The following is a 22,189-nucleotide window of genomic DNA, read 5'->3' as shown; positions in this document are numbered from 1 at the left end:
GCTGGTTGAGTTACGGTTTTTCTTGCAGTGTCCAAATTCATTATGTTTCATTTAAAGTATTTCTTGATAATGGAATAAGTGTCAGAGAAGTAATCCCTACGGTAGTAATACAGATAGATAAGGATGTCTTTCCTGTCTATCGTAGAAAAACTCCCACAAACAAACAAGAAAGAGCAAAAATGAGAGTGCAGTTAATTTGTAGGGTTAAAAATGAATTGCACATCGATGGTGATGAAGGGACTTAAAGTGCAAGCATGTATCACTGTGGACTCTATGAAATCCTTTTGTGCTCTGGGAAAAATAAGAGATAACAGACTATAGTCTTCATGGGAAAGTAGTTTGGGTCAGAGCCGCAGTCCTGCATTCTTTCATTAACTCCGTAAACATTTTTCGAGTTCCTGCTATAGGTCAGGCATTTTGCTAGCTGAGGAAGTGGGACTGAAAAAATAAAATCTCTAGGCCCAAGATACGTACAGCCTAGAAAGAGAGCCAGGAATAAAATCCTCCATGATATACCGAGTGGTCATTTTTTTTCTCTCTCTCCAAATTTTTATGTAAATTCTAGTTAGTTCATATATAGTGTTAACACTGGTTTCAGGAGTTGAATTTAGTGCAATGAGCCGGTAGGAGAAAGACACATACCGAGTGATCATCTTAAGGGCAAAGGAAAGAGAAGTGCCTGCCTCACCTGGGAACTGGGCCGCCTCCAGGAGCTATGGTGAAGGAGATTGAGGTGTCCACTGAATCACAGCAAAGAGCATGTGGGGAGCAGTGGAGGCCGGTGGAAAAGCACGGGCCAAGGTGTGAGCAAGCGAGATGTAGTCAGGGGACTGCCCGCAATGACCGGAAGGAGGTACAAGGGCACAGAGCAGCAGTGTGTGGGAAACAGTGGCCTTGGGGACTGGCCCGAGCTGGGGTTTGAATTGTATTTTATTTATTTTTAATTTTTTTGAAGATTTTATTTATTTATTTGACAGAGAGAGAGAGACAGCGAGAGCGGGAACACAAGCAGGGGGAGTGGGAGAGGGAGAAGCAGGCTTCCCGCGGAGCAGGGAGCCCGATGTGGGGCTCGATCCCAGGACCCTGGGATCATGACCTGAGCCGAAGGCAGACGCTTAACTGATTGAGCCACCCAGGCGCCCCTGGGGTTTGAATTTTAGATCTAAGCATACCAGCTAGGTGGCCTTGAGCAAATGACTTAACCTTTCTAAGACTCAGTTTTTTCATCTGTAAAATGGGGATGGTCACACCTGCCTCACGGCGTAGATCGTAAGGCCTAACGATCACGTTGTGTCCTGAAGGTTTTAGCGCAATACCCGCCCCACAGTGGGCACACAGTGGAACTCTGTGATTATATATTTAGAGACAGAAGAAATAAGGATTTAACAGCACTTGTTAAACCCAGAGGTAGGAGGTGCCCAAACCCTTCAAAGAGCAGCCTACTAGGGTCTGAATCCCATAGAACTAGTTGTAAAGATTTACCATAATGTTGATGTGATTTTCCATTTATATTGACTCTATCTTTGACCTTCTAAGAGAAGTCAGGATTTAGGAGGTTATGATTTTCTTCAAAGATTAGTCCTGCTTTTATTTCTAAACAAACAGTCATTTTTATTTGCATTTATTTGTAGTATCCAAAGTTGTCTGCAAATAAGATTCTCTGCATCTCTGGATGCAGAGGTGCTTATTTGAAATTTGAGACTGTTTATGTGAATTGCCTGTTTTCTGCATTCTATTTTATATGTAATTGTGTTTTTTAACTTTTAGTTTCTCAGTCAAGAAAGGCAGTCTGTGTGACCCAAAATTCTGATGTGCATCAAAATTGTTCTCTTGGCAAGTGTACAAAAATCCAATTAGTCTCCAAAGGACAAATTGTCTTTGGGGACTCAACTGATCTAAAATTTGTGACTGAGTCTGGAAGAAAATAGTACTCTAGGATTTTTCTGAACACAGACAACATACATTTAGGACTGTGTGAAACAAGTTCTCATGTAAATTAATTCAGTTTACTTTTCTAGTTTATATTTGTGAGGATCTGTTTGCTTCTTTGAAGATTCCAAGCATTCCTAAGAGGAAAGTGTAAGACAGTCTTTGGCAGGGGTTGGGGATGTGAGTTAAAGGCAATAGAAACTATCATAATTAATAATAATATTTACTCAAATTTCTTGGATTGTTATAGGGGTTTGCCAACTTGTTAATAAGATGGAGGAGAATACTGGCAAGGTTAAGCCTTTCAACCGAAATGATGAACAGTTTCTGGAGGCTTTTGTCATCTTTTGTGGCTTGGGGATCCAGAACACACAGATGTATGAAGCGGTGGAGAGAGCCATGGCCAAGCAAATGGTCACACTGGAGGTGGGCTGGCGCGTGCGGGACTCTGTCCGTCTCTGTGGCCACACACTCAGCTTCTGCCCTTTCCCCCAGAACGACTCGTGGGGTCACTGTCTCCTCAGAGAATCAGACTGAATCCTTAGTTCCTCATTTAAACAGCTAAGGAAACTGGGACCCAGAATATTGTAGAAACTTATCAAAGGTCGTACGACCAAACCAGAACTCGGACTGGTTGTCCCTCACTCCTTCGACCTTAACCTTCACTCCTTCGACCTTAAGAATCCAGTCACACAGACGTCTGCTGTCACTGCAGCCTGTCCCTTTCCCATTGCCTGAGCCTCCCCATCTCCTTGTGCACAGTTGTAGTCACATATCTTAAAAGACAAAAACAGAAACCCTAAGCACTCAGAGAATCAGAGGTGAGGCATAGGAAACCCTTTCAGATGACAGATTTGCAGATCCCACTTCTGAAAATCCTGATTCCTAAGTCTTGGGTAGAGGCTGGGAATCTACATTATTCCAGAGCTCCCCCAAGTGATTCTGAATGTGCAGGCAGCCAGTGAGCCACTGGTTGGGGGCACTGACCTTAGGCAAGCTCCCTCCCAGGACTACCCTACCTGAGCGGGGCCAGCCCTTTCCAGATGATTTCCACGAACTGCCTGAAAATGTTCACTTTGTATAACACAGAAATTTCTTACATCAGAGACCAGTTAAGGGAAATAGACTTCAGAAGGGCAAATGTCTCTACTTACTCACACACTGGTGTGAAGTATATTTGAGTGTATGCCTACTCTTATTTAGTTGATTGAGATCACTGGGTATCAGTGTTTGGAATATGGTAACTTTTCCTCCAATCCTCTAAATAATACCTTACCTAAGTAGCTCAAAATATATGCATTATAAGTAAAAATCTACCAGTAACCAAGATGGTATACTTTATTTTCTAAAATGAATATATAACACTAATAGTTTTGCCATAGTAACATGTAAGAGATCGTGGATTATAAGCCAGTGGAAATCTTTTTCAAATACATGTACGTGTACGTATATACACACAAATATACGGATGTGTGTATGTATGCACACGTATACCTGAAGTTACATTTATACAATACATATGCACATGTAATTTCATGCATGTATATGCATGTATACACATGTGTGTTCATGTGTGTATATGTATATAATTTTTAATCAAATTTTTTATAGTTTCCATGGTTTTGTACTGAAGTGAATCTAAGCCAGTTATCAATTAGAAATTATCTTTTGTAAAACTTTTTACTATGGAAAATTGCAAGCATATACAGAAGTAGAGAGAATAGCTTAGTGAGCGCCCATGTACTCATTAGCCGTCTTTAATAATTATTGACCCATGGCTGATCTCATTCCTTCATACACTTGCTCACTTCTCTGCACTCTTCTTCCACTTTAATCCATTGATATTTTTGAAGCAAATTCCAGATATTATGTAATTTAGTTCAAAATCTTCGAATATTTTCCTGATTGAGATTTATTTTTCCACTGTAGTTTTACTTTAGTTAAATATGGGAGTAATTAGGCTTTTACTTAGTATAAGCAATTATTTCAATTCACTATGAGAAGTCCTATCTATGCTTACAAGTTTAACCTTGAAAAAGATTTTCCTGTCCTTATGAGGCACTGGATAAAAGCCAGGGACACAAACTCCTCAGGTTTTCTTAGGACGGTGAATTATTTTGACCTGGAAGCCATGATCATTATAATGACAATAAAACAACAACAACAATAATAGCTAACCTTTATCAAATGTGCTTACTCTGTGTTCTAATGCTCACAGGTACAGACATACCTTATTTTGTGGTGCTTTGCTTTATCGCCCATCACGGATACTTCATTTTTCACACACTGGCAGTCTGTGGCGACCCTATGTTGAGCAAGTCTGTCAGCGTCATTTTGCCAACAGCATTTGCTCACTTCATGTCTCTGTGTTGCATTTTGATAATTCTCACAATATTTCAGGCTTTTTCATTATTATTATATTTGTTGGGGTGTTGTGTGATAGTGATTAGGACCTGTTGAAAGCTCAGGTGATGGGTTCCATTTTTTTTTAAGCAATGAAGTATTTTTTAAATAAGGTATTACATTGCTTTTTTAGACATAATGCTATTGCACACTTAGTATACTACAGTATAGGGTCAACATAACTTTTACGTGCACTGGGAAACCAAAAAATTCATTTGACTCACTCTGTTATGATAATGGCTTTATTGCAGTGGTCTGGAAACAAATTTGCAATATCTCTGAGGTGTGCCCATATTAGCAAAATTATTCCTTACGACCCTGAGTAAAGTGCTATTTTTACCTTCAGTGAGACAACATCTATTTTTTTTTTAATTTAGAATGGCATGTTATTCCCATGTCCATTCATCTGTGTTGTATTGCATTTATTTATATTAGACTAGTGCATGGCCACAGTCTTCACTTTCCTCAACAAACTAGCTCTGTGGTCCCAGCAGCAATGAATTAGCCACCGTGACCCATCAATTTCATGTAAACAGAAGACAGTAGCTCCACGTTTCCTGGGGTTTCCTAGTGCTTAATGGTTCAAATACGAAGACAAATCCCATGTAGCACTGAATCACAAGATAGACATATATACCATTTTAGATTTTGAATTGATTAAAATTTTAAAGACTGGATCAAGGAAAACTAGTCCAGGCTGCTCATTTACTCGAGTCCCCTTTAAAATCTGAAAATGCCTCACCTCCTTATCAGTCATGCTAAAATATTTGGGGGTTTTAGTAAATCTATGTGTGTCTGTCAAAAATGAACTTTCAAAAAAAAATTTTTTTAAATATGGAAGACATTTTAAGTATGACCACTACCTCGGCTCAAAAGAATGCCTGAAATATTATCCCATTACTTTGAAGTTATTACTTCCGAAATTGGGAATTAAGGATTCTTACGTTAAGGTATAAGAAAATAGTAAGCCTGTCTTTTTAACTCTACTCAGGTAACAGAAAGCGTACTAGATTAGGAATTGAAAGCAGGGTCCCAGGCCTCCCTGTCCTCTCACTAAGTGTGAGCTTGCTGCCAAGTCATGAGAACACCTGTGCCTCGGTGTGCTCAGATGTTAACAGAGGGATTTATAGGCCAGCGCTACACTTCTCAGCTCTTGAATCCTAGGAGTGGGAAGGAATCCCTGAATCTGTATGACATTACATTCTAGCCATGCAATTTTTCTTTATGAAATTCTACACTGGTTATGGGCCTCAACTGAGGACCACTTGTAGACTGCTTTCTTTCCAAATATCAATGTTAAAATGTCAGTGTATGCAAAGATTTTTTTTCTTAATTCTATACACAGGTTAAAAATAGCTGAAGTCACTATTATTTTTTTAAAAAGCAGTACAAAATAAGCTTTCTGCCAAGGTTGAGCCAGTAGCATGGCTGATAAATAATGTGCTCTCTCTATCAATGGTGTCAGAATAAAAGTGACAAGACTTTCTCTGAACATAGGGAGTATAACTTTTTGTCTTCCAAAACACGCAATTGAATGGAAATCTGGGATTTTTTCTCTCTGTTCAAGAAAGCAGGAAACAAGATTTGACATTCTGGGGCGTCTAGTTCTGTCTCCAGGAAGTTTTAGCAGAATCTCAAGCCTGACACTGTCAAAGTCTACATTCTGTAGTCCTCTCTTGGATAACCTGTTTTCCTTTGTTTCTTACCCTGTAGGTTCTGTCATATCACGCTTCAGCAGCAGAAGAAGAAACAAGAGAGCTCCAATCCTTAGCGGTAATGCTCCCCTTTCTTTGCAAAAGTGATTAAGTGCCGACATCTAATTAGTACATAAACATGGTTCTCTTAGGATAACTCCTTCTAATAACAATGGTCCCATTGAATTAAATGTGGTAAATATTTAGATGGACATTCATAAAAATATTTAATCAATTCTACTTTCTTGTAGGGCCACAAAGTCACTGATGATAACAAAGCAAAAGATAACTTACTGACTTTATAATACATTATATGATTCTGATTTTTTTTTTTTTTCCCAGTAATGTTACATCTTTTTTAGGCCAAAACTAAACTTACCTTTTAGTTCCTGGGGAAATGTGAACAGGTGACCATGAGGTGGAGGCTTGGTAAGGGTAATGACAACAAAGATTTTGTAGTTTGTTGCTGATAACCTGCTCTGCCCTATCGGGAATTGAGAGTGATTTTAATGTCTGACCATGTGGCTTATGGAATTTTATTTGAAACTGGGTTCAAATAAGGTCAGTTCCTGAATTCTCATTACATTTTTTATTTAGTATGTTATGAGAAAAAAACATACTGATATGTAAGTAGAATGTTAAATGTTCTAGGTCTTGGTTGAGATTAATGAAAATTTGAGGCACTTACGCATTGACAACAAAGGCAAGTGGCCTTCCGAGTTGAAATTTACTTGGGACAACATGGAGAAGGTCTACACGAGATGTGACGAGAGTCTGTAAAGAATGAGGAAAGTGCGAACAGATGGATGAGATTCTTCTTCGTTGTCATCATCAGCATAGCTGGCCACATGCCACCCTTCTGTGGCCTTATGTACATTTCCTTATGTAATCTGCACAGCTGTGTTATGAAGGCCACCCTGAAGCTAGAGAAGCCAAGTGGACGTGCTCAAGGTCACACTGGCAGAAAGTGGGGGAAGTCAGGTACAAACTCTTATGGTCTAGCTCACGCGCAGACCACTGTGCTGTTATGAGCCATTAGGGAGAGAGAAGATTAAAGATGAGTGAAATGCTTTGACCTTCGTAATTCAAAGAATGATGGTGCCATTAACTGACAAGAGTGGAAATGTTAAGAAAGGGAAGTGGTAGGTTTGACCAAGAACGTGGTAAGTGTGAGGCGCTGGTGGAACCACCAGATGTAGGTCTTCCAACAGTCAGCAGAGGCAGGACTAGCGTGGGGAGGGGCTGAATCAGAGATGGTGATTTGGAGGTCCCGCCATGGGGCTTGGGGGATCCCATGGGAGTGGAGCAGTTGGGAGGGGGGTATGGAAGACTGAGGGCAGAACTCTTGGGAATCTGGGTTTCGATGGAAGGAGTAGGAAAGGAACCTGGCTGAGGTGGAGGAGTGGTAGGTGAGCAGGGAGGAAAATTTAGGATGTGGCAGTGGCACAGAAGGCAAAGGGATGAGTTTCAAAGAGGAAGGAGGGTGCATCAGTGGTAGGAAGGTTGAGAAAAAGGACTGAGAGAAGGCTGCTGGACTCTGTGATCACATGATTGTTGAGGAAGCAGCTTTAGGTGTAAAACTGCCAGAGGTAAGAGTGAATGGTGACAAAATGGAGAAAATGAATCATAGCCTAGTTTCAAAAGATGAGTTTTGTGTAAAAGAGGGAGTGGAGAAGTAGTAATGAAGGGTGTTGGCTGAACCGTGTGAAGTTTTTTGTTTTGGTTTGCTTTGTTGTTGTGTGCGCAGGGTTGCTCACAAGCTAGAGAACCAGCCTGCTCTCGGACAGAGGGCAAGGGTAGGGGATCGAGTGAGTACAAGGCAGGGAAGAGATCTAGACACCGGAGCAGCCTAGGCATTGAGCGAGACAAGAGGGAAGGGATCATAACAATAATAGTAGGGGTGCCTGGGTGGCTCAGTCGGTTAAGCGTCTGCCTTCGGCTCAGGTCATGATCCCAGAGTCCTGGGATCAAGTCCCGCCTCGGGCTCCCTGCTCAGCAGGGAACCTGCTTTTCGCTCTGCCTGCCGCTTCCCCTGCTTGTGCTCTCTCTCTCTCTCTCTCTGACAAATAAATAAAATCTTTAAAAAACTTAAAAAAATAATAGTAATAATAGTAGCTTCATTTATTGAGCACTTACCGTACACCTGGCATCTCTGAAGTTCTCTGCATGTGTTAACTAAGTGTATTTAGTCCACAGCAACCCCATGAGGTCAGTACCCGTTAGCATTTGGAATTCGAGGATTTTGAGGTTGAGAGGATCTCAGGATCTCCTGGGTGGTAAGTGATGGTGTGAGTACTCAATCCAGGAAGCCCACATCCAGAGCCCACACTCCATTGCACAACACTGGAGAGGCAATGAGCTGGAAAGGAAGGAAGGATGAGAACTTACAGACGTTCTCAATTAAATCAGTGAGTAGGAAGTGGAGTCATTTGCCAAGAACAGTTTAAGGAACTTGAGGTGATTTGTCCTGAAAGGTTACACTTCTTCATTTGGGGTTAGCCTTATTCGGAGGCTATATGGGCTGTATTTATTTTGTTGACGATGGTATTCGAAAGAATGAGCAGTTTTTCAATTATTTACAAAGGTTTATATGTTTTAAATATCTTTCACATCAGGCTTAATTGGCCTGTTTGTCTAATCCTCCCAGAATGATGAAGTTTTGAACTAAAAGCATACTGTGAGTTGGAAATTATCACATGGAAAGATACATCTTGAAGTGCTTGCAGGCACTGCGGGAGTGTTAAATCAGTTCTAAAATGAGGGCAAGGATACACTCTGCCATGTGTTGTTTTAGATAAATAAAAACTAGCAAATAGAGCAACGTCTAAAGGTAATGCTGGAAAAATCACTTAGGTTATTAAACTTTGCTTTTCACTTCGAAAATAGCAGTCCTTCAGAAAAAATTTGGAAGTTATTTTCTCAGTTATTTTTATAATTTTAACAAGAGAAAAACCCTTCGGAGTAACTGAAAGTTGCCATATTGGAGTATTGTTCAAAACCATCTGTTGTTTCATTCGGAAAATAGATTTCTGGCAGCTGCATTGAGAAATTTAGGGTTATAAGCTTGTAGGTCGAGTTCTTTATTTAAACTGGTTGAAATTCAGCAACTGAATGCAGTGCTGGTTTTCTAGCAACCGAATAAAAATTCCTTCACAGCCTCAAGTACACAGGTGTCTGCGTTATCCAGAGATGGCCGGAGTTGCTGCCTTTGTCGTGTATCTGATGATTTGTCTCAATTTAAAACCTAAAATAAATCGAAAAGCTGTCTAATGTATTCTTAACTTTTATTCTTACAAATTAGTTCTTGAATTAAATAATATACTTCAGGATGCTGAATATTTATGCTTGTGTCCAGAAAAGTTCTCTAATTACAACAGAAGTATAACGAAGTTGACAGGAAACTCAGAGTCCTTATTTTTTTTTTCCTTGTTTTACTTGAGTTTTTAATCTAATTTCTCTTGACTTAGAATTGGGTATCGCAGAAATAAGGCCTTAAACTAAGCATTCTACCATATACCTTTTAATGATCATTAGTCACAAGTTGATCACATAAAAATAAATGGACCTCAGCTGCCTGGTCATGGTTATTAGAAAATTATTAGTTAAGATAATCAGAAAGTAATCAATGTTTATTTCCAGTAACTGGATATTTGATGGACTGATTGCCTTTTCTGCCTTCCTCTCTTGTTAGAGGGATAGTAAATAAATATGTATTAGAGTTTAGTTTTTTAAAATAAGCTTCTCAGTTTTGCCATGGATTCCGTGCTTATTCAGTGCAGTCCGTAGAGCTTCTGCTTTATGTCAATTTCTGCAATCATACATAATGTATTTAAAAGCAAACAGACCCTTTTGTATCCTGAAAGGTTTTCTGCATCAATATAGTGAGAGAGGAAGAAGCTGACTTCTTAGGCAGGATTTCTTAGGAGAGAATTTACTTCATCTTGACCTTAACCTTTCAGAGCCAGAAACGTCACATGAATGCTCTTACCAGGTGTGTGCGTGACAGGTGACAGCAGGAAAGGGCAGAGCTGCTCCCTGACCCAAATCTCTGATGCCTAAAAGTCAGTGTCAGAGTATCAATCCGATTCCTTGTATCAAGATGATCATCACATTCCCTCACTTTTGGGGAAAATCTGTATATGGATAGTCAAATTATAAATGGAAAATTTTGAGCCGATGATAACAGAGTTGGCGTTATGATCTCGATAACCAGTGTCACTGAACTGTAGTAACCTATGGCATTCAGGAAGATTCCTTCTTCCTCAAACAGGTGCTAGAATTACCCTGAAACCATCTGGGTCCTTTGGACTTCCTGTACACCATCAGTTGATACATTCATTTTTATAGGTGTCTACAACATTAACTGGGCCATATCTTTTCCACATTGGCAAGACTTAATAGATTCTGTTTGATTCTTCCTGCTTTCCTTTGGCAAGCTAATCTTATCTTTTCTGCTTTGATTTTCCTAGTGAATTACTTCCAACGGTAATCTTAGCTCCAAAGTATAGTGGTGCCGTTCTTGAACTTCTTATATACTAACTAGATGTTGACCAGATCTGCACTAATTATTCTTAACTGTAGTCGTAAATTTACCTTGAAGGTTTTACTTATAAGCATATATACATTTTGTCAGAGTCTTGACATTATCATGTGCCATCGTTACATGGTTTTGAAAACTGTATGCTCATTATTTTTTACATTCTGTGCCTCTTTGCTATTGAGATTTATAAGATTACATTTATATAATGTTAGAAAGAAGGAAAAATCATAAAACATGTTGATGTAGTTATTAAAGAAAATATGCTAATCCAGTCCTGCTTTGCCTTATTTGCTTCTTTATTCTCTATAAGATTTGGTTCTTTGAATATTCACCTCCCTTTGTTTAAGTAAATTTCTTTCTCCTATGCGTTTGGATTCACTTCCCTCTTAGAGAAAGATAAATTCTAACAGGCTTGTAAATGGTGTGGATTTTTTTTCTCTAAGAACATATTTTCTGTGCATGTTAAAAGTGGGGAAGAGAGACATTAGGCTTTTGTAAAGTATAATGTGATGACTGTCAAACGGCTTTATTCAGAGACCTGGAAACCAAACTGCTCTGCTCTGTGTAAAATGGTCCCCCGCTAGGTGGGGGATAGGGATCAGGGACTGATACGGGGAGCTTAAACCCCTAACTGAGCAAGCATCTCTCCTTGTCGCTACCAATTAACTCATCAGATATCTTACATTAATTTTATCCTTGAAGGTAATTTCCTTGAAGAATGGATCATTGAGGAAAATCTCTTTTCCTCCTAACATTTATATTGAATAAACATCAGGAGTAATGTAACAAAATGCCTTTATAAAACACTGAAGCTAACTGGAAGAATTTGAAATTTTATGGAAGACCAAGTTCAGTATCTGCTCTTCTATTCAAACTTATTTTAACAAATAACTTTCTGAATAAGGAGCCTTTTCTTAACAGTTGGCTGTTAGGAGTCGTTTTCATAATTTTTACTTTCACTCTGGAGATTTGATACTTCAGACCTAAGGCAGGTAGAATGCCTTTTATAGCAGTGTGACCTTTTTCGTATAAAGATTATACAATTGAGCAGATTGTGTAGCCATGTAGCCACATGTCTTTATTTTCTTCTGAGGTTACCAGAGACTTTGCCGCAGGCTAAATATAAACCTTTTTCATGAGACATCCACCAAAAATAAGAAACTCAATAATTTTTAAATGATTCTTTTATTTACCTTACCCAAGTGTATATAAAGTCTTATTTTTCTATTAAGTAAACAAAGAGGTACCCTCTACACTTGTGTAGAAGCCTTCATAGTAAGAAATCGTTGAATAAAAAAGTCTGTCATTTGTCTTATGTAAGGCACTGATCATGCTCAGGATAGATTCTCTTTGATTTTAGAAAAATATGTGATTATATTAGCCAGGGTTCTCCAGAGAAACAGAACCAGTAGGTGAGAGATTTATTCTGAGGAATTGGCTCACACTATTAATGGGGGCTGAGAAATCCAGCAGTCTGTTGTCTGCAAGGCTGGAGACCCAGGAAAACCAGTGGTATAATTCAGTGTAAGTCTAAAGGCCTGAGAACAGAGGAGCTGATGGTTGAAATCCGAGTCCCAGGGCCTGAGAAGATGAGATGAAATATCCCAACTCCATAGGAAGCAAAAAGGGGCGGACTCCTCCTTCCTCCATCTTTTGTTCTATTCAGACCCTAAACAGATGGATGATGCCCACCCACACTGGGAAGGGTAGTCTACTGAGTCCACTAATTCAATGCTGATCTTATCCAGAAATACTTTCACAGACATACCCAGAAATAATGTTTAATTTGGGCACCTGCTGTCCAGTCGAGACAAAAACTTAACCATCACGAGTGACTAAAAAGAGAAGTTAAACGTGTACTTACGTTCCCTATCGTTGTGTTGTTATAGATCATGTGCAAACTAACATATTTGTGTCATTGCACTTTTTTTTAATATTCTTTTTGTTTTTTTATTATGTTATGTTAATCACCATACATTACATCATTAGTTTTTGATGTAGTGTGCCACGATTCATTGTTTGTGTGTCATTGCACTTTAAAAACTATGTATTTCAATTATTTTTTTTAAAGATTTTATTTCTTTATTTGACAGAAAGATAAAGAGGCAGAGTGGCAGGCAAAGGGAGAGGGAGAAGCAGGCTTCCCGCTGAGCAGGGAGCCCGATGTGGGGCTCGATCCCAGGACCCTGGGATCATGACCAGAGCCGAAGGTGGACGCTTAACGACTGAGCCACCCAGGCGCCCTGTATTTCAATTATTTATGTGTGTATCTTCACCACCAGCCTGTTCTTGAGCCATCCTTATCACCATCATCATCATCATAGCTACCATTTAGTGATGGCTTCACAAGAACCTGGTTTACGTATCTTGTTAAATGATTGACTGAATGAATCAATCAGTAGATTCTGGAAAATCGGGACTCTTAGAGAGCCTATACTCTAGCATGAAATAACACAACTCAAGCTCCCTCAATATTCAACAAGATTTTGCTTGCTTTATTCCTTAAAATGATTATCAAGCTAGAAATAATTTATTAGTTGATGACATATATAAAGCTTCATGGGTCTGGAGAAGAACTAGCTTCCACTTCCAGCTCTGTGATCTCAGACAAATCTGTGACTCCTTTGTGTCTCAGTTTCTTTGTCCGTAAAAAGAGGATAATAAAAGAATTTACCTTGCAGAGTTGTAGTGACTGGAGTTCCTGGTACATATGTCCCCAGGAAGTATTAGTTATTGATAGTAGTGGTAACAGTGAGAGGAAAATCTGTTCCCAAAATCTAGTAGTAAGAGCAGCAAGATCTTGACGTGTCCTGTCATGTTCCATGTCTTTTTGCCTGAGCCATTCTAATAATGTGCACTTCAAGGAAGTATACACTCATTTTTTTTTTTAAAGATTTTATTTATTTATTTGACAGAGAGAGACAGCGAGAGAGGGAACACAAGCAGGGGGAGTGGGAGAGGGAGAAGCAGGCTTCCTGCAGAGCAAGGAGCCCGATGCAGGGCTCGATCCCAGGACCCTGGGACCATGACCTGAGCCAAAGGCAGACGCCTAACGACTGAGCCACCCAGGCGCCCCTACACTCATTTTTTAAAATTAGTTTAAGTGGAACAAATAGGTGAAAAATCTGGACGAAAAAAGCCCCATGTGTCCTAAGAACATATGGAAACCTTTGTTTTTAAGGTATAACCAGTTCTCTACTTGAGGGGAGTAATCTAGAATTTGACCATTTTAGGTAACTTCTTGCCAGAGTGGCTAAAAAGTGGATTTGGGTCATTGCTTTCCCCTCCTGAGTTTTTTGGAAGTGAATGAATCAAGTTTTAATGAGACTTAAGACAAACTGAAGCTGATTTTGAAAATATTACAGTAATGAAATATTTATTGTGCAGATGAAAGGAATTTAAAATTTCTTAAAGCAAATAAAATTAATAATTGATGTATAGGGTAAGAAAGCATATATCTGTTGTTTCTGACACAACATGGCTCATTATTAATGTTAACATATTTATTATAACTCTTTGCCAAATTAACTTACATTTAGTATTATTGAGAACTAGTTAGGTCTTGATGAGCACAAAAAGATTTTCATTTACACACTTATATTTGCCTCCTACTCTATGTGGACATTATATTAGGTGCTCCACATGACAGTAAATAATAAGTCTCTACCCTCTTAGAATTTGAATAGTGAAGGACTATATACAATATATACTATAATTATTCAATATTATATGATTACAGCCAGAAACAAAAAGCTGCAACTTTAAAGTGTATGGCATTGTGAAATTATATAATATAGAGACATTCTAAAATGAATGGTCTGAGATATGTGTAGTTTTTCATGTAAGAGATGTGGCAAGTCTGTGATTTCATCCTATACCGTAATTCAGCAACCTGCAGGATAAGATTGCATCTAGGTTTTGGCTACATTAATGCTTCAAGAAATAGAATGTTTGGATTTCCAATCAAGATCCAGAGCTCACTGCCTTCCACAGACACACCAAAACTACAACTACATATAAAACAACTATCTCTGAGAATGACCTGAAGACTAGCAGAACTAAGATTTTACAGAACTAAAGATATAAAGAAGAAGTCACATCAAGACAACCAGGGGAGGCAGAGATGCTGTCTACTCAGGACCCACACCCCCCAGCATGGCAACCCACAAACGGGAGGATATCACAATTGCAAAGGCCCTCTCTGAGGGACAAGGGTCCAGCCTCCATATCGGGCTCTATGATCCAGGAAACCTGCACTGCGAAGATGAGCTCCCATAACATCTGGCTTTGAAAACCACTGGGGCTTAAGTCCAGGAGAGCCAGAGGACAGTAGGAAACCAAGACTCTGCTCTTAATTCAAGGGCATGTGCACAGTCTCACTTGCTTTGAGTCCCAGAGCAGAGGCAACAGTTTGAAAAGTGCCTGTGTTACGTGTGAATGAGATTCATGGACTAATTTAACTGACTGAATTTAGGGCATGGAACTAATTTGGGGATCTGTTGGAACTTTCTGCAGAGATAGAAGTACTGGTGGATGCCATTTTTTTCACTCCCCTTTACCTAGCAGCTCTGAGTAGCTGCCCTACCTAACAGGTGCCATTTTGACACTCTCCATCTCCAGTGCTAGCACCACTTGCCCTGCCCTGGCATTTCCCTTCAGACTTGCTGTACCAAGCCCACCCAGCCTGGCCTGTGCTCCTTCCAAGTGGCTCCGCCCCACCACACCTGATGGGTGGCCTCAGGGACAATGGTACTGCCCCAGGTAACCTCACCCTACCACAACCAGTGGGTGGTCCTCCACCCTGCCATACCAGAGGGGATGGGTGACCAGGGGAGTTTGCACTACAGGGTCCCACATGACACCTTCTACATAAAGCCACTCCTTCGAGACAAGGAGACATAATTGATCTACCTAATCCATGGAAGCGAACAGAGAATCGGGCAAAATGAAGAGACAGAGGATGTGTTCCAAATGAAAGAACAAGATAAAACTGCAGAAAATAAATAAGTGAAATGGAGATAAACAATCTACCAGATAAAGAGTTCAAAGAAATTGTCATAAAGATGCTTATTGATCTTGGGAGTAGAATGGATGAATACAATGAGAACTTCAACAAAGAGATAGAAAATACAAAGAGAGCCTATTGCATTGAAGAATACAATAACTGAAATTAAAAATACACTAGAGGGAGGGGCACCTGAGTGGCTCAGTTGGTTAAGCGTCTGCCTTCAGCTCGGGTCATGATCCCAGGGCCCTGGGATCGAGCCCTGCATCAGGCTCACTGCTCAGCGGAGAGCCTGCTTTTCCCTCTCCCTCTGCCTGCCACTCTGACTATCTGTGCTCTCTCTCTATCTCTCTGTCAAATAAATAAATAAAATCTTTAAAAAAATAATAAAAATGACTAACATTTAAAAAAAATACACTAGAGGGAATCAACAGAAGATTAAATGATGCAGAAGAACAGATCAACTTCTCTAAGACAGGGCTGTGGAAATCAACCAATCAGAACAAAAAGGAAAGAGAATTTTTAAAAACTGAGGATAGTTTAAGGCATAAGATCAAGCATATTAACACTCACATAGGGGTCCCAGAAGGAGAAGAGAGTGAGAAAGGGACAGAAAACCTGTTTGAAGAAATAATGCCTAAAAACTTTCCTAACCTGTGAAGGAAGAAAACATCCCCACTCCAGAAGTACAGAAAGCCCCAAAAAGATGAACCCAAAGACACCCACACCAAGGAACATTATAATCAAAGTGTCAAAAATTAAAAGAGATCATCTTAAAAGCAGCAAGAGAAAAACAACTAGTTGTATACAAGGGAGCCCCTATAAAACTATCAGCCTATGTTTCAACAGAAACTTTATAGGCCAGAAGAGAATGGTATGATATATTCAAACAGCTGAAAGGAGAAAAACAAAACCAAGAATACTCTACCTGGAAAGAGTACCGTTCAGAATTGAAGGAGAGATAAGGAGTTTCGTCAACAAACAAAAGCTAAAGGAGTTTATCACCAGTACACTGGCCTTACAAGAAATGTTAAAGGTACTTCATTAAATAGAAAAGGAAAGGTCATAATTAGCAATAAGAAAATTATTAAAGAAAAAAAATCTCACTGGTATGGGTAAACATATAGTAAAGGTACTGGGTCAACCACTTATATAACTATTATGGAGGTTAAAAGACAAAAGTAATAAAATCATCTACATCTACAATAATTAGTCAAAGGATACACAAAATATGTGTAAAATATGATGTCAAAAACAAAACGTGGTGGAGTAAAAATCTAATGGTTTAGAATGTGCTCAAACTCTAGTGACCATCAACTTAATATAGACTGGTATAAACCTAGGACGTTGTATATGAACCTTATGGTAACCACAAATGAGATAGCTGTAATAGATACACAAAAAATTGAGAGTAAGGAATAAAAACATAACACTAAGGAAAGTCACCAAATCATAAGAGAAGAAAGCAAGAGAAAAAGGAACAGAGAAGAACTACAAAAACAACCAGAAAACAACAAAATGTCAGTAAGTACATATCTATCAATAATTAAATGTAAATAAACTAAATGCTCCAATCAAAAGAAATAATGTGGCTGAATGGATAAAGAAACAAGACCCACCTACACATTACCTACAAGAGACTCACTTGAGATCTAAAGACATACACAGACTGAAAATGAAAGGATGGGAAAAGATATTCCATGCAAATGAAGCAAAAAAAAAAATAAAACACAACAAAATAGACTTTTTTAAAAAGATTTTTTATTTATTCCAGAGAGAGTGGGGGAAGGAGCAGATGGAGAGGGACAAGCAGACTCTGCCCTGAGTGCAGAGCCCAACATGGGGCTCAATCACAACTCAGATCATGACCTGAGCCAAAACCTTAGAATCGGATGCTTAACCAACTAAGCCACCCAGACACCCCACAAAATAGACTCTAAAACAGAGATTGTAACAAGAGAAAGAGAAAGGCATGACAAAAGGATAAAGGGATCACTTCAACAAGAGGGTATGACGCTTGTAAATATCTGTGCACCCAACATAGAGGCAGCTTAATACATAAAACAAATATTATCAGACATAAAGGGAGAAATTGACAGTAATACAACAATAGTAGAAGATTTTAACACCCACTTACATCAAATGGATAGATCATCCATACAGAAAGTCAATAAGGAAACATTGGCTTCAAGTGACAGATTAGTCAAGATGGGCCTAAATACATACAGAGCATTCCATACAAAAACAGCAGAATACACATTGCTTTCAGGTGCACATGGAATAGTCTCCAGGATAGGTCACATGTTAGGCCAAAAATATGCCTCAATAAATGTAAGAAGCAAATATATCAAGCATCTTTTCCCACCAGAACAGTATGGAATTGATTTCTAAATCAATTACAAGAAAAAAAGTGGAAAAAAACACAAACACGTAGAGACTAAACAATATGCTACCAAACAACCAATGGGTCAATGAAGAAACCAAAGAGGAAATCAAAAAACTCCTAGAGACAAATGAAAATGGAGATACAGCATTCCAAAATCTATGGGACATAGCAAAAGCAAGTCTATGAGGGAAGTTTAAAGCATACAGGCTCTACCTCAGGAAACAAGAAAAAGTTCAAAAAATAATCTAACTTTATGCTTAAAGGAACTAGAAAAAGAACAAACAAAGCCCAAAGTTGGTAGAATGAAGGACATAATAAAGTTCAGAGTGGAAACAAATGAAATAGAGACTAAAAATCCAATAGAAAAATCAATGAAATGAAGAACTGATTCTTTGAAAAGACTAACAAAATAGATAAACCTGTAGCCATACTCATCATGAAACAAAACAAAACAAAACCAGAGGGCCCAAATAAAAATGAAAATTAGAAACATAATTAGAAATGAAAGAGAAGTTACAACAGATGCTACAGAAATGCACCTGGGTGGCTCCGTTGATTAAATGAAAATTGGGTCAATTCTTACAAACATAACAATTTTCCAAGACCCAACAACAAAGAAATAGAAAATCTGAATAGACCAATTCCTAGTGATGAAATTGAATCAGTAATAAAAAAAAAAAAAAAAAAAACCTCCCAATAAACAAAAGTCAGGACCAGGTGGCTTCACAAGTGAATTCTAACAAATACTTAAAGAAGAGTTAATACCTATCTTTCTCAAATTGCTACCAAAGAAAACACAAAAAAACAAAAACCAATGAGGGCAAAGAAATGCTTCTAAACTCATTCTATGAGGCCAGCATTACCATGATGCCAAAAGCAGGCAAAGAACACCACAAAAAAAAAAAATTATAGGCCAATATTGCTGATGAACATAGATGCAGAAATGCTTAACAAATATTAGCAACCCAAATTCACCAGTACATTAAAAGGATCACCATGATCAAGTGGGATTATTCCAGAGATGTAAGAATGGTTCAATATCTGCAAATCAATCAATGTGATACACCACATTAATAAAATGAATGGAAAAAATCATGTGATCATCTCAATAGATCTGAAAAAAAGCATTTAACAAAATTTAACATGCACTTAGGATAAAAAACTCTCAACAAAGTGAGTAGAGAAGGAACATACCTCAACATAATAAAAGCCATATATAACAAACCCATAGGAAACATTATACTCAATATGGAAAAGCTGAAAAGTTTTTCTCCAAAATTAGGGATAAGACAAGGATGCCCACTCATGCCATTTGTATTGAACATTCTAAGTCCTAGCCACAGAATCAAGCAAGAAAAATAAATAAATAAAAGGCATCCAAATTGGAAAGGAAAAAGTACAACTCACTATTTGCAGATGACATGGTACTGTATATAGAAAAGTCTAAAAACTCCATCAAAAAACTAATAAGTGAATTCAGTAAGTCACAGGATACAAAATTAATATACAGAAATCTGTGGCATTTCTGTGCATTAATAACAAACTACTAGAAGGAGAAATTAAGAAGACAATCCCATTTACAATTACATCAAAAAGAATAAATACCTAGGAATAAATGTAACCAAAGACATAAAAGACTTGTTCTCTGAAAACTGTAAAACATGATGAAAGAAAGTGAAGACACCAGTAAATGGACAAATCTACCTGTGCTTATGGATTAGAAGGATTAATATTTTTTAAAATGTCCATAGTACCCAAAGCAATTTGTAGATTCAATGAAATCCCTATCAAAATACCAAGGGCATTTTTCACAGAACTTGAACAACTAATACTACAATTTGCATGGGACCACAAAAGACCCCGAATAACCAAAGCAATCTTGAGAAGGAAGAACAAAGCTGGAGGAATCACACTCCCTGTTTTCAAACTATACTACAAAGCTAAGTAATCAAAACACTGTGGTACTAGCACAAAACAGACACATAAACCAATGCAGCTGAATAGAGAGCCTAGAAATAAACTCGTGCTTATATGGTCAATTAATCTTCAACAAAGGAGGTAAGGATATACCGTGGCGAAAAGACAGTCTCTTCAATAAATGGTGTTGAGAAAACTGGACAGATACATGGGAAAGAATGAAACTGGACCACTTTCATACACCATGTGCAAAAATAAACTCAAAATGGATCAAAGACTTAAATGTAATAGCGGAAACCGTAAAATTCTTAGAAAAAAACATAGGCAGTAAACTCTTTGACATCAGTCTTAGTGATATTTTTTTGGATCTGTCTCTTCAGGCAAGGGCAACAAAAGCAAAAATAAACAAATGAGACTATGTCAAACAAGGAAGGTTTTACATAGCAAAGGAAACCAAGACAAAAAGGCAACCTAGTGAATGGAAGAAGATATTTGCAAATGCCTTCTCCAGCTGAGAAAGTCCTACATGGCATCTTCTTCCGATAGGACGGGCTTCATCTACATTGAAAATCTATAGTTTGGTGTAGCCACCTTCATGAATTTCCTTAGCTAGATCTTCTGGAGAACTTGCTGCAGCTTCTACATCAGCACTTGCTGTTTCACCTTGGACTTTTATGTCGTGGAGATGGCTTTTTTCCTTTAAACCTCATGAATCAACCTCTGCCAACTTCAGACTTTTCTGCAGCTTCCTCACCTCTCTTAGCCCTCAGAGAATTGAAGAGAGTTAGGGCTTTGCTCTGGATTAGGTTTTAGCTTAAGGGAATGTTGTGGCTGATTTGACCTTCTATCCAGACCACTGAAACTTTCTCCATATCAGCAAGAAGGCTGTTTGACTTTCTTATCATTTGCGTGTCCACTGGAATAGCACTTTAATTTCCTTCTAGCACTTCTCCTTTGCATTCACAAGTTGGCTACCTAGAGCACGAGGCCTGGCTTTTGGCCGACCTTGGCTTTCGACATGCCTTCCTCACTAAGCTCAATCATCTCTACTTTTTTATTTAAAGTGAGAGATGTACAACTCTTCCTTCATTTGAACACTTAGAGGCCATTGCAGGGTTATTGATTGGCCTGACTTCGGTACTGTTGTGTCTCCGGGAACAGGGAGGCCTGAGGAGCGGGAGAGATGGTGGAAGAGCGGATTGGCGGAGCTGCAGAACACACACAACATTTACCAATTAAGTTTACCGTCTTATATGGACACAGTGTGTGGTGCCCCAAAATACTTACAGTCATAACATCAAAGATCCCTTATCACAGATCACCACAGCAAATATAATAATAATGAAAAAGTTTAATATAGGTGACATAGAGACACAAAGTGAGCAAATGCTGTTGGAAAAATGGTGCTGGTAGACTTCTTGATACAGGGTTACCGTAAATCTTCTTCTTTTTTTTTTTTTTTAAGATTTTATTTATTTATTTGAGAGAGAGAGAATGAGAGACAGAGAGCACAAGAGGGAGGAGGGTCAGAGGGAGAAGCAGACTCCCCGCCGAGCAGAGAGCCCGATGCGGGACTCGATCCCAGGACTCCAGGATCATGACCTGAGCCGAAGGCAGTCGCTTAACCAACTGAGCCACCCAGGCGCCCTACCATAAATCTTCCATTGGTTAAAAAAACAAAAACAAAAACAACATCTGCAAAGTGCAGTAAAACGAAGTATGCTTGTCCCTCACTGAAGAAACCAAAATCAATCCAGAACCCTAGCTGCGAGGGAGTCAGAGAAATATGTTTTTGAGCTTTCTAGACTCTTCAGAAAATGAAGGCTCACCAGCAGAAGGTTGAAATAGATGCTAACGGAGCCTTGCTATAGTATCTACCAAAGAGATACACCGGTGAATGTTTCCCTGGTGCAGCTGGGAAAGATGAGAGAAGAACTAGCTATATGAAAACTTGGGGGGATGCATTCTAGGCAGAGGAAAAACGGTTAAAGAGGCCTGGAAGTGAGAAAGAGTATTAATTAACCTAAAAAACAAATGACAAAAGTATCAACCTCCTCCCAAAGCCTCCCCCACAAAAATACAAATGGCAATTTCAAGAAACGCAAATTTTCATTTAGAGCATTAATGCAGTAAGTAGAGATGCTACCACATACCCAGTCTAATCCTCCGCTACACGCACGCAGAGGCTGTGGTCCTCTATTTAGCCAAGAGTTGTGGAATACCCGTTCTCTCATGTGTGAGGAAGCCTGACAGTGACATGAATGTGGAATCAAGCATGAAAAACACAACATAACCGTAACAGCTAAGGTGCACCC

At 38.8% G+C, this 22,189-nt stretch overlaps 1 protein-coding gene across 3 annotated transcripts in view; it reads left to right on the top strand.

The window, feature by feature from the left end:
- PDE5A (phosphodiesterase 5A) overlaps positions 1–22,189 on the top strand; it is a 123,342-nt gene that overhangs the window by 60,202 nt on the left and 40,951 nt on the right. For all 3 annotated transcript variants that reach the window (XR_004683766.1, XR_004683767.1, XM_035030350.1), the window contains exons 9-10: positions 2,180–2,355; positions 6,046–6,105. Coding sequence is in view for 1 of the 3 variants with exons in the window: in XM_035030350.1 (XP_034886241.1) it covers positions 2,180–2,355; positions 6,046–6,105 (236 nt within the window). In the remaining 2 variants the exon portion in view is untranslated. The remainder of the gene's footprint in view (positions 1–2,179; positions 2,356–6,045; positions 6,106–22,189) is intronic.

The sequence above is a fragment of the Mirounga leonina genome, unplaced genomic scaffold (genome assembly GCF_011800145.1).
Source record: "Mirounga leonina isolate KUSES-001 unplaced genomic scaffold, KU_Mleo_1.0 Mir_357, whole genome shotgun sequence".
In the NCBI taxonomy this organism is placed as follows: Eukaryota; Metazoa; Chordata; class Mammalia; order Carnivora; family Phocidae; genus Mirounga; species Mirounga leonina.
Note: the sequence above shows the minus strand (reverse complement) of the source record. Positions and strands in the feature narration are given on the sequence as shown.